The sequence below is a fragment of the Sus scrofa genome, chromosome 3 (genome assembly GCF_054392235.1).
Source record: "Sus scrofa isolate SSC_HxYL_T2T_F1_AM1 chromosome 3, Sscrofa_HxYL_maternal_Yorkshire_Landrace_v2.0, whole genome shotgun sequence".
Lineage (NCBI taxonomy): Eukaryota > Metazoa > Chordata > Mammalia > Artiodactyla > Suidae > Sus > Sus scrofa.
In genome coordinates, this window is record NC_139385.1 from 126,781,998 (window position 1) to 126,795,793 (window position 13,796).

Here is a 13,796-nt window from a genome sequence, read left to right on the forward strand (position 1 = left end):
GCAAACTCTTTTTCTTCCAGGACAATAAGCAAAGATCTAGGGCTTCTGGGAGGGGAGTAAAAGAAAAACTAATCTACCTTATGAGGAGGGATGGGAAATCTTCTCACACCCAGGACAGAGTTAAGGCTCCATGGTTACTAAGATAGGGATAGGAGTAAAAACCCTATGTCCCAGGGGAAGGCACAAGAAATTGCCTTGTGCCCAGAATCCTGTAACTATACCAAGCAGGTGTTTGGTACTCTTGAAAGAGGGGCAGGAAACTACCATCCAAGAACCACAAAAGACACAAGATAGTGTTTGGGTATGACAAGGAGAAGAGAAAAGAACTCCTAACAAAGTCCTACTCCTGAAGCCCAAGCACATAGGGTTTTCCTAAAACTGAAGCTAGATAAAGAAAATAGACAATATTCTTCCGCCCTTCCTTTGAGCAACAGCAGTATACTTCTGGGGTGAGGCAAGAGCATGGAGAGACCTCACTCCCTCCACCTCTGCGATGCAGGCTTATAGCGATAAACAAAAACTGAGGGGGGCCCAGGAACACCTGAGAAAACCCATCAGGTACCCCAGCCCCTACCCTAAGCACACAGTAAAAGCAGCCGAATATTAGACGCATTTGAAGCCTATGGTGCACTGAAGGTGACAACAGCAATAATACCTAAAACCAGCTCAGTTTCTGACTGGATAGGCTCAATTCTCCACACCAGTGCTGGACAGAAGAACAGGCATTTTCTAGACACAAATATTCAGAATATACACATTCTAGGCATAAATATTAAGTCTACACTGTTCTACCTGTATTGCCTGGTATTCAATAAAATAAATTACAAAACAGGGAGTCCCCATTGTGACACAGCAGAAATGAATCCAACTAGTATCCATGAGGATGCGGGTCCGATCCCTGGCCATGCTCAGTGCGTCCAGGATATGGTGTTGCTGTAAGCTGTGATGCAGGCTGCAGATGTGGCTTGGATCTGGCATTGCTGTAGCTGTGGTGTAGGCTGGCAGCTGTAGCTCTGATTTGACCCCTAGCCTAGGAACTTTCATGTGCTGTGGGTGCGACCCTAAAAAGCCAAAAAAAAAAAAAAAAAAAAAAAAAAAAAAATTACAAAAAAAACATGCCCAAATAAGCAAGACAAAATAACACATTATGAAACAATCAGCAAAACCAGATTCAGAATAACCTCACCTTTGGAACTCTCAAATAAGGAATTGAAAATAACAATGATTGATATGTTAAAGACTCTAGTGGAAAGATGAACAATATGTATGTGCAGATGGAAAATTTTAGAAAAACGTAAAATATGTGAAACAAATCAAATGGAAATACTAGAAATACAAATCTTCACATCACAGATGGAGAATTCCTCTGATGGGCTCTTCAGTAAGGAAAGGCTCATTTGATGGTGATTAGTAGACAGGACACAGCTGAGGAAAAAAAAAATTTTTTTTTTTTTGTTTTTCCTAGTGTCGCACCCACAGCATAAGGAGGTTCCCAGGCTAGGGGTCTGATCGGAGCTGCAGCCTCTGGCCTACACCACAGCCACAGCAACACAGGATCCAAGCCACGTCTGCAACCCACACCACAGGTCACGGCAATGCCGGATCCTTAACCCACTGAGCAAGGCCAGGGATCGAACCTGCAACCTCTTGGTTCCTAGTCAGATTTGTTAAACACTAAGCCACGACAGGAACTGAAGAAAAACTCTTAAACCTAGGTCAGAAGATACAAATTCATACAACTCAACGACAAAAAAACAACTCACTTGAAAAACAGACTATTACATTTAGAATTAAAAGGCAATGAGGTCCTACTGTATAGCACAAGAACTATATCCAATATCTCAGGAAAGAACATGATGGGGGATGATATGAGAAAACGAATGTACATATATATAAGTTAGATATATGACTGGGTCACTTTGCTATACAGCAGAAACTGGCACAACATTGTCAATCAATTGTACTTTAATAATAATTTTTTAAAAAAGGTCATTAGAAATTGTCCAATTGAAATACAAGTAGGAAAAAAACAAACAACAGAGTAAGAGCTAAGGGACGATATCAAATGGTCTAACATATATATAATTGGGAGTCTCAGAAAGGGAAAAAAAAAAAAAAAGACTGCAGCTAAAAACAGAACTACTATTCAGTATTTCCACTTGTGAGAATCTATCTGAAAAGAACAAAAACACTAATTTGAAAAGATACATGCACTCCAATAATCAGAGCAGCTTTATTTAAAATGGCCAACATGTGGAAACAACCTAAGTGTGTATCAACAGATGAATGAATAAAGACGTGATACACATACACACACAATGCAATACTACTCAGCCATAAAAAAGCCAAATTTTTCCATTTGTAGCAACATAGAGGTATTATACTAAGTGAAACAAGTCAGAGAAAGACAAATATTGTATATGATTTAAATGTGGAATCTAAAAAATAAACTAGTGGAGTTCCTGTAATGGCACAATAGTTAACGAATCCGACTAGGAACCATGAGGTTGCGGGTTTGGTCCCTGCCCTTGCTCAGTGGGTTGAGGATCCAGCGTTGCCATGAGCTGTGGTGTAGGTTACAGACATGGCTCGGATCCCGCGTTGCTGTGGCTCTGGTGTAGGCCGACGGCTACAGCTCCGATTTGACCCCTAGCCTGGGAACCTCCATATGCCTCGGAGTGGCCCTAGAAATGGCTAAAAGACAAATAAATAAATAAATAAATAAATAAATAAATAAATAAACAAACTAGTGAATTTATCAAAAAGGAACAGACTCACAGATAGAGAGAAAAAACTAGTGGTTACCACTGGGGAGAGAGAAGGGGAAGGAGCAAGCTAGGAGTAGGGGATTAAGAGGTAAAAATTACTATGTGTAAAATAAATAAGCTACAGGGCTATATTGTACAGCATAGGGAATATAGCCAATATTTTATAATAACTATAAATGGACTATAACCTTTAAAAATTATGAATCAGGAGTTCCCACTGTGGCACAGCAGAAACAAATCTGACTAGGAACCATGAGGTTTCGGGTTTGATCCCTGGCCTCACTCAGGGGATTAAGGGTCCAGCGTTGTGGTGACCTGTGGTATAGGCCAGTGGCTACAGTTCCAATTAGACCCCTTGCCTGGGAATCTCCATATGCCGCGGGTGCAGCCCTCAAAAGAAAACAAAACAAAAAAAATTGTGAATCACTGTGTTGTATAAATGAAACTTAATATTGTACATCACCTATAATTCAATTAAAAGCAAAAAACACAGGAGTTCCCATCGTTGCTCAGTGGTTAACAAATCTGACTAGGAACCATGAGGTTGCAGACGTGGCTCGGATCCCGCATTGCTGTGGCTCTGGCGTAGGCTGGCAGCTATAGCTCTGATTAGACCCCTAGCCTGGGAACCTCCATGTGCCATGGGAGCAGCCCTAGAAAAAAGGCAAAAAGACCAAAAGAAAAAAGAAAAAAAACCAACAGAAAGAATACAGCATAAGAAATATTTGGGGAGGAGTTCCCGTCGTGGCACAGTGGTTAACGAATCCGACTAGGAACCATGAGGTTGCGGGTTCGGTCCCTGCCCTTGCTCAGTGGGTTAACCATCCGGCGTTGCCGTGAGGTGTGGTGTAGGTCGCAGACGCGGCTCGGATCCTGCGTTGCTGTGGCTCTGGTGTAGGCCGGTGGCCACGGCTCCGATTCGACCCCTAGCCTGGGAACCTCCATATGCCGAGGGAGCGGCCCAAGAAATAGCAAAAAAAAAAAAAAAAAAAGACAAAAAAAAAAGAAATATTTGGGGGAAAAAAAAAGAAATATTTGAAGAGTTCTCACTGTGGTGCATTGGAAACCAAACCTGCATGAGGATGCAGGTTCAATACCTGGCCTCGCTCAGTAGGTTGGGGATCCAGTGCTGCCATAAGCTATGGTGTAGGTTGCAGATGGCTCAGATCCCACATTGCTGTGGCTGTGGTGAAGGCTGGAAGCTGTAGCTCCAATTCGATCCCTACCCTGGGGACTTCCACATACCACTAGTGTGGCCCTAAAAAGCCAATAATAATAATAATAATAATAATAAAAGAAAGAAAGAAATATTTTAAATGATAACAGCCTAGAATTATCCCCCAAATAATGAAAGACATCGAACCACAGATACAGGATCTCAGAGACCCCTAAGTAGGATAAACAGAAAGAAAGGGAAAAAAACACCTAAACACATCATTGTCTAGTTAATAAAAACCAATGACAAAATCTAGAAAGTATGCAGGAAAAAAGAAACATCACATACAGAGGAACAAAGACAAGAATTAAAGTAGATTTCTCATTAAAAAATGGAATTTAAAAAAATCTTAATTATAACAAAATTTACATCACTGTCTCAAGAAAAAGCTTTCAAATTCCAAGAGGTTCCATAATTTCTCTTATATTGACCATTACCTGCTCCTTTTACAAAATTCACTTTCTATGTAGTTTGTAGGCAGTTTAAGCCATTCATTTGGAGTCATAAAGTGCCTTGAATTAGAAATTCCTGGAAGTCTGGAATGTAGTTTGGCCTTCTCAATCTCTTTAAATTCTTTCATTGCATATATTTTGCCTGCAGGAAGATTAGCAACCTAAGTTAGCACCCATAAGTACAACTCCCATTGCTCTAGGGTTATGAAACCACACAGCAATTAGAAACTAAGTACCAGTCTCGCACTGAAGAAGAGTTCTTTTCCCATCGTCTTTATCATATTGTGCCTTTTTCAAAGGGTCACGAAAAGGTGGGATGATAACCTACAAGAAAAGCACTTCTTTGAGTACTGGGTTGCAGGGGTTTTTTTTCAGTCTAATCGAAGCACCAATGTATGGCTCTTATGCCAAAATAATCAAGATTATAGTTTCTACAGAGTTCCTGTCGTGGCTCAGTGATTAACAAATTCGACTAGGAACCACGAGGTTGTGGGTTCGATCCCTGGCCTCGCTGAGTCAGTTAAGGACCCAGCATTGCCCTGATCTGTGGTGTGGGTTGCAGGCATGGCTCGGATCCCACATTGCTGTGGCTCTAGCGTAGGCCGGCAGCTACAGCTCCGATTAGACCCCCAGCCTGGGAACCTCCATATGCCATGGGAGCGACCCTAAAAAAGGCAAAAAAAAAAAAAAGATTATAGTTTCTACAAACTAATGGCAATCTAATTACACATATATTTTAACACATCACAAAGAGACGAGAGAGCTCCAATACATCTGTTAGCCAAGGCCCTCCAGCCAAAGAAACATGGTTAGCTCTTGTTTTAATAGCCTTTTCAGATCATTGTGGATATTCTATTAAGATACTATACCCAAACTCAACAAGTGGCAGTTTCTTAAAAGTTTATCTATAATGTAGGATCTGAAACCATATCAATGGATTATTCAAACTCTGCTATATTAAAAATCCATTGGTAAAAGGGAGATAATATGTGGCACCATCATGAAAACTTTTGGCCCAATGGACTGCTACAAGAGTTTTAGGGCTGTCAAAGGTCTATCTACCTCATTTTGAGAATTGCTGCTATAACCTCAATGTACTCAGCTTACCTTAAGAAGTGACCTTCAGCTTTATTTAGAGGCAGCATGGTGAAAGAACAGAATGGAATTTTGGTATCAAAAAAAGGAACTGGTTTCAATTCCCAAATTCTGACATTTACTAGCTGTGTTACTAGTTTGTGTGTCTAAGGCTCAAACTAAACTCTCAGTTTAACTCTCACCTATAATACTCCAATTTGGGGAAATATTTTAAAGACCTGCTTTACCCTGCAACTGCCAGTAGTTTAAAATGTCTATGATTCAAGACAGGTTTTTTTTTTGTTTTATGTTGTTTAATAATGCCCACTATTAGCAAAAGTGTGGGGAAAAAATAGATTCTCTGGAGGGTGTACAAGTTCATATAATCATTCTGGAGGACAATTTGGTGACATGAATCAAAATCATACATAACTTTTTTTTTTCTTTTTTGGCCAACCTGCAGTACACAGAGTTCCCAGGCCAGGGGTCAGATGGGGGCTGCAGTTGTGACCTAAGCTGCATTTGCAGCCACGCTGGATCCTCAACCCACTGTGCCAGGGCTGGGAATGGAACCTGCATTCCAGTGCTCCCAAGACGCCATTGATACCGTTGTGCCACAGCAGGAACTCCAAAGTCCTGCATAACTTTTAACCCAGCAATTCTACTAGCAACCTACCCTAAGGAAAAAATTAAGAAATAAATGTTCGGGAGTTCCCGTCGTGGCGCAGTGGTTAACAAATCCGACTAGGAACCATGAGGTTGCAGGTTCGGTCCCTGCCCTTGCTCAGTGGGTTAACGATCCGGCATTGCCATGAGCTGTGGTGTAGGTTGTAGATGTGGCTCGGATCCCGCGTTGCTGTGGCTCTGGCGTAGGCTGGCAGCTACAGCTCTGATTCGACCCCTAGCCTGGGAACCTCCATATGCCACGGGAGCGGCCCAAAGAAATAGCAAAAAGACAAAAAAAAAAAAAAAAAAAAAAAAGAAATGTTCGTCATGTCACTCATAACAGGGATAGGTCAAAAACCATCTAGAGATTCAATAGGTTGAAACTTAAAAAAAAAAAAAAAAAAAAAAGATGGTACAGCACAATACTACATGTGGTTAGAAACACACCTACAATGGAGTTCTCTTGTAGTGCACTGCTGGTGGCATGGCGAGGGTTCAGTCCCTAGGCTGGGAGCTTCCCCATGTCACAAGCATGGCCCAAAACAAAAAACAAACAAACACACCTATACTTTGCTATTTAGAGCTGTGTAACATTGGACAAGTAACTTAACCTATTGGTAGCTCACTTGCCTTACTTGTAAATTTGCTGTGAATGTTGAACTACAATGAAAAAAATCTTAGCATTTGGTTAAGCCCTCAATGCAAGACAGCCACGATTAATAACAGAATACCATGCATTGATTAAAACTGTATATGTACATTTACTGACAAAGAAAGAAGCAAATCATAAAGTACTGAGGGGAAAAAAAGCAAATTTTAAAAACCTAACGTGTGGTATGTTACCCTTCTTGTTAAATAAAAAAAGGGGAAAAACACTTACAAAGAAGTCTTGGCGTTTCCATGTGGCTCAATGGGACAAGGATGTGGCATTGTCACTGCAGTGGCTCAGGTCACTGCTATGACACATGTTAGATCCCCAGCCAGGGAAGATGCTGTGGGCACAGCCAAAAAAAAAAAAAAACAAAAAAAAAAAACAAAAAAAACAAAAAACAAAGAAAGAAGTCTTAAAGGATACAAAGAAAAATGTTTGAGTTCATTCTGCGTAATGGAATTGTGAGCAGTCTTCTTAATTCAAAAATTGACTTTCTCATTTATAAATCATAAAAATGTATTACTTTTACAACACATTTAAAAGTCTATGGAATTTTTAAACACTAGCTATTATCCAATTATTACACACTATTTTCAAATTTTACAGAGGTTTAAGTTACTTTGGACTTTGGCTTTTTTGTTCCTTTCTAAGATACGGGGATGTGACACAATTCTTAGGACGTTACTGCATTCTTAGGGAATCACTAAAGGGCTATTTGTATATTAGAACTGCTCAAAAACCAAAGCACATTAATACCAAATTTAAAATTAGAAATCTACCTTCAGGAGTTCCCGCTGTGGTGCAGCAGAAACGAATTTGACTAGGAACCATGAGGTTGCGGGTTTGATCCCTGGCCTCACTCAGTGGGTTAAGGATCCAGCATTGCCCTGAGCTGTGGTGTACATCGCAGACGAGGCTCAGATCTGATGTTGCTGTGGCTGTGATGTAGGCTGGCAGCCATATCTCCAATTGGACCCCTAGCCTGGGAACCTCCATATGCTGCAGATGGGGCCCTAAAAAGACAAAAAAAAAAAAAAAAAAAAAAGAGAGAGAGAAGAGGAAAAAAAAGAAATCTACCTTCAGAAAATTCGGGTCCTCTTTGTTCATGTAAAAAGGATCATATTCTTTTGGGTCATAATGCTCTATAAATGCATTTCCCTATAAGAAGGAAACAAAACCACACATAAGAACAAGAGGTGCATAATTAAATTCGAGCATAAGAGGACTTAAGAGTCCAATACACATTTCCACTCTAATGCTTCCAAATAGCATCAATGACAAACGCAAAAGGGGAGATCAAATGGAAATTAAATTTAATGTATCTAAGTAAAAAAATATTAGAGTGATGGAAGAAGTCAAATTAAAATTTGCAAGATTTTATTTATTTATTTATTTATTTATTTATTTATTTTGGCCATGCCCATGGCATATGGAAGTTCTCAGGCTAGGGATCAAATGTGAGCTGCAGCACAGCTGCAGCAATGCCAGATCCTTAACCCACTGCACCAGGCCAGGGACTGAACCTTCGCTGCCACAGAGATAACACCAGGTCCTTAATCCACTGCACTATAAAACTCCAAAATTTTCAAGATTTTAATAAAGGATATTGAAAACCAAAAGATTTGGGAATGTGTTTTTAGATTCTTACTATTCAGACATCACGGATCAGATCTCTTAAAAATGTGAGAATAGGAATATTTTATAGCTCTGTAAATAATCAAGTTCCAGAATTAAAAAATAAAAAGTCTTGAACCTAGAGTCCAAATTTTTAAATTTGTATATAAAATTAACACTTACATGGGTAAAACAAAGAAAAATGATTCTAATGTACACATTTAAATCCAGACATAAACTTTCCCTTCTATCCTATCCATATGCCCTGGATCTAAGAATAGCATTATGTGCTAGGGAGTGCCCTGGTGGCCTGGCATTAAGGACCTGGCATTGTCACTGCTGCAGCACAAGTTTGATCCCTTGCCTGGGAACTTCCAAATGCCCTAGGCACAGCCAAGAAAAAAAAAAGGAAAAGTATGTGCTACACATATACGGAGTTGCATTTACATATGCAGGCTGTTTGGAGGATTATAAATAAAGATAACTACAGTTTTTACACCAACTAAAAAAAGCATCAAGTGATCTCATTGTACCTTTTTATTTACATATTTTAAAAAACCATCCAATTCCTCTTGTCTCCTTTTTTTAATCTTCTTATGTGAACAAACTTTTTCTATAATTTTCTTCTGGAGAGGATCTGCCACATGGTCAATCCATCTTTTGTGTAATATTTCTTTTCTTCTTGCATTTAAGAATTCATGATGTTTTAAATACTTATCTAGTTCCTAGTAAACAGTGATAGGAAAGGCAAATATATTATCTTAAAGTTACCTCATTCTAAAATTTAAACTTCATTTATAAGAATAACCCATGAAAAAAATCATTCATTAATTACATCATTTATTTGGCTTCTGCTGTGTGACACAACACTGGAAACAAAGAATAAATAAATGAGATGATATGCCTGCTCTCTCTGGAAGAGAAACTATAAAACAAACCTACAAAACAAAGGAGCAGGAACAATATAGCAACAGATATAGGAGGCTCAAACTGATACTTGTATACCAGTTCCCTGCATCATTGTTCAGAACAGCCAAGAGGTGAAAACAATTCACTGTCCATCAACAGAGGGATGCTTAAACAAAATACAGCATATACATTCAATTGAATATCATGCAGCCATAAAAAAGGGGTGAAGTTCTGACACATGCTACAGCATGGATGAATCTTAAAAACAATATGCTAAGTGAAATATGCCAGATACAAAAGGACAAATGTTGTAGGATTCCACTTATATGAACTACCTAAAATAGGCAAATTCATAGAGACAGAAAATAAATAAGAGGTTACCACAAGGAGGGATGGAGAGTTACTACTTAGGAAGTACAAAGTTTTGGTTGGGGTGTGAAAAACTGTTGGAAACAGTGGTAATGGTTGCGTATCACATGAATGTAATTAATGTCACTGAAATATACATTCAAAAATGGTTAAAAAAGAAATTTTTATGTTATATATATATTTTACCACAATAGGAAAATTAAATATTTTAAAAAGATTTCTAAATTTATAAACATTTGGGATGGGCCTTAAAGTTGGAGTTGCTGTTATGACTCAGTGGGTTACAAATCTGACTAGGATCTATAAGGATGCAGGTTCAATCTCTGGCCTCACTCAGTGGGGTAAGGATCCAGTGTTGCAGGGAGCTACAGTGTAGGTCACAGACGCAGCTTGGATCCTGTGTTGCTGTGGCTGTAGCATAGGCCGGCAACTGCAGCTCCAATTTGACCCCTAGCCTGGGAACCTCCACGACACAGGTGTGGCCCATAGAAGCAAAAAAAAAAAAAAAAAAAAAGGAATAGAACTATCTAATACAAGAAGGAATAACAGAGAATAAGGAAGAAGAATATTCTACTAAGAAAAAAAAAGACAAGAGTTAAAAGGCAGAACCATAGCATAACTTGGTACAACTTGTAGCTTGCAAAGAAAATGCCTAAATTAGGCTATAAACTAAAGCATTCTCACCAAAACTTCTCAAACACTTTTCACCTAGCTAATTAAATCACGTGATTACTAGGACCAACAATATGAAATTTAAAATGAAAAAAACAAAAATAAAAATCCTGAGATCAGGAGTTCCCGTCATGGCTCAGTAGAAACAAATCTGAGGAGTATCCATGAGGATGCAATTTCAATACCTGGCCTCCCTCAGTGGGTTAAGGATCCAGCGTTGCTGTGAGATGTGGTTTAGGTCACAGCAACGTGTGATCCAAGCTCATTGCTGTGGCTGTGGTATAGGCCAGCAACTGCACCTCTAATTCAACCCCTAGCCTGAGAACTTCCATATGCCATGGGCGTGGCCCTAAAAAGACAAAAAAACAAACAAACAAAAAAAAAAAAACCAACCCTGGAGTTCCCATCAGGGCATGGCAGAAACGATTCTCTCTAGGAACCATGAGGTTGCAGGTTTGATCCCTGGCCTCGCTCAGCGGGTTAAGGATCCAGTGTTGCCGTGAGCTGTGTTGTAAGTCACAGACATGGCTTGGATTCCTTGTTGCTATGGCTGTGGTGTAGGCTGGCAGCTGTAGCTCCAATTTGACCCCTATCTTGAGAACCTCCATATGCCGCAAGTGTGGCCCTCAAAAGCAAAATAAATAAATAAAATATTAGTACAAAAAAAAATGGAAAGGCAGAGAATTATGACTCAGATAAGGGAATAAGAAAAAACACCAGAAAAACAGCTAAGTGATCTGAAGATTACCAGCCTCCATGAAAAAGACTTTGGACTAATGATAGTAAAGATGTTTCGAGATCTTTGAAATAAACTGGAGGCAAAGATTGATAAATTACAAGAAACACTGAGCAAAGAATAGAAGATTTGAGGATTAAGTAAGCAGATATAGAAAATATAATAACTGAAATAAAAAATTCACTCAGCAACTGAAAGCAGAATACAGGAGGCAGAAGAATGAATAAGAGAGGTGGAAGACTAGTGGAAATCACTGTCACAGAAAAGAAAAGAGAAAAAAGACTTAAAAGAAATGAAGACAGTCTAAGAGAACTCTGGGACAATGTTAAATGCACCAGCATCCGTATCATGGGAGTGAAAGGAGGAGGAGAGAAAGGCCAGAGAAAATATTTGAAGAGATAATAGCCGAAAACTTCCCTAACAGAGGAAAGGAATCACTTATTCAGATCCAGGAAGCACAACAAGTACCATATAAAATAAACCCAAAGAGGAACACCCTAAGACACATATTAGTCAAACTGACTAAAAGTAAAGACAAAGAGAAAATATTGAAAGCAGCTATGGAAGAGAAACAAACATACATGGGAACCCCAGTAAGGTTATCGGCAGATTTCTCAACAAAAACTCTGCAGGCCAAAAGGCAGTGGCACGATATACTTAAGAAGATGAAAGAAAAAAAAAACCTCCAACCAAGATTGCTCTACCCAGCAAGGCTCTCATTCAGATTTGAAGGAGAAATCAAAAGCTTTACAGACGAGCAAAAACTAAGAGAATTCAGCACCACTAAATCAGCTTTACAACAAATACTAAAGGAACTTCTCTAGGTGGAAAAGAAAAGGCCACAACTAGAATAAAAATATTACAAATGACAAGGCTCACAGGTAAGGCATACATATAGTAAAGGTAGGAAATCATCCACACACAAATATGTTACCAAAACCAGAACTCGTGAAGAGGGCACAAATGCAAAACACTGGAGATACACTTGCAATTAAGAGACCAACAACATAAATCAATCTTGTATATATATAAATTCCTATATTGAAACTTCATGGTAACTGCAAACCAAAAATCCACAATAGATACACACACAAATAAGAAAAAGCAATACAAACACAACACTAAAGATAGTCATCAAACCACAAGAGAACAGAACAAGAGAAGGGAATAAAAAAGACCAACAAAAACAAATCCAAAACAACTGCTAAAAATGGCAATAAGAAAATAGATAAATGTAAATGTACTAAATGCCCCAATAAAAAAACACAGACTGGCTGATGGATACAAAAACAATACCCATATACATGCTGCCTTCAAGAGACTCACTTCAGTTCTAGGGACACATACAAACTGAAAATTAGAGGACAGAAGAAAATATTCCATGCAAACGGAAATCAAAAGAAAGCTGGAGTATCAATATTAATATCAGACAAAATAAACCTTAAAGAAAAGAATATTAGACAAAAAAGGACATTACATATTGATCAAATGATCGATTCAGGAAGAAGGAATAACAATTGCAAAAATATATGCACCCAAAAGAAGATCACCACAATTTATAAGGCAACTGCTAACAATCTTAAAAAGAGAAATAAAAGTAATCCAAATTAGAAAAGTAAAATTATTACTGCAGTTGACATGATACTATACCTAGAAAATCCTAAAAATGCTACCTGAAAACTTAGAGCTCATCAGTGAATTTGGTAAAGTTGAAGGATACAAAATTAATACATAGAAATTGACAGCATTTCTATATACTAACAATGAAAGATCAGAAATAGGGAAACAATCCCATTTACCATCACACCAAAAAGAATAAAGAATAAACCTACCAAAAGAGACAAAAGACCTATACTCTGAAAACTACAAGATGCTGATGAAAGAAATCAAAGAGGACACAAACAGATGGAAAGATACACCATGCTCTTGGACTGGAAGAATCAATATTGTCAAAATGACTATACTACCAAAGGCAATCTATAGATTCAATGCAATCCCTATCAAATTACCAAGGACATTTTTCACAGAACTCAAACAAAATATTTTAAAGTTTGTTTGGAAGCACAAAAAACCCAGAATAGCTGAAGCCATTCTGAGCAAGGAAAATGAAGCTGGAGGAATCAGGCCCCCTGACTTCAGACGATACTACAAAGCTACAGTCATCAAAACAAAAGAGTACTGGCACAAAAACACAAATCTAGATCAGTAGAACAAGACAGGAAGCCCAGAATTAAACCCATGCACCTACAGTTACCTAATCTATGACAAAGGAGTGGTGCTGGGAGAACTGGACAGCTACATGTAAAAGAATGAAATTAGAATACTACCTAACACCTTACACACACACACACACACACACACACACACACACACACGCACGCACACACAAGGTCAAAATGAATTAAAGCTAAATATACGACCAGATACTATAAAACTCTTAGAGGAAAACATAGGCTGAACACTCTCTGACATAAACCACAGCAATATCTTCTCAGATCCACCTCCTAGAGGAATGAGACCTAATTAAACTTAAAAGTTTTTGCACAGCAAAGGAAACCCTAAACACAATGAAAAGACAGGAGTTTCCATCGTGGATCAGCAGAAACGAACCTTACTAGTATCCACGAGGACGCAGGTTCAATCCCTGGACTCGCTCAGTGGATTAAGG

At 38.7% G+C, this 13,796-nt stretch overlaps 1 protein-coding gene across 1 annotated transcript in view; it reads right to left on the reverse strand.

Moving 5' to 3' along the window:
- LOC100738909 (protein FAM228B) overlaps positions 1 to 13,796 on the reverse strand; it is a 40,750-nt gene that overhangs the window by 20,537 nt on the left and 6,417 nt on the right. The window contains exons 4-7 of the mRNA XM_085020132.1: positions 8,976 to 9,167; positions 7,906 to 7,986; positions 4,673 to 4,760; positions 4,422 to 4,578 (exon numbers count right to left, since the gene is read on the reverse strand). Of these exons, the coding sequence (XP_084876258.1) occupies positions 4,422 to 4,578; positions 4,673 to 4,760; positions 7,906 to 7,986; positions 8,976 to 9,167 (518 nt within the window). The remainder of the gene's footprint in view (positions 1 to 4,421; positions 4,579 to 4,672; positions 4,761 to 7,905; positions 7,987 to 8,975; positions 9,168 to 13,796) is intronic.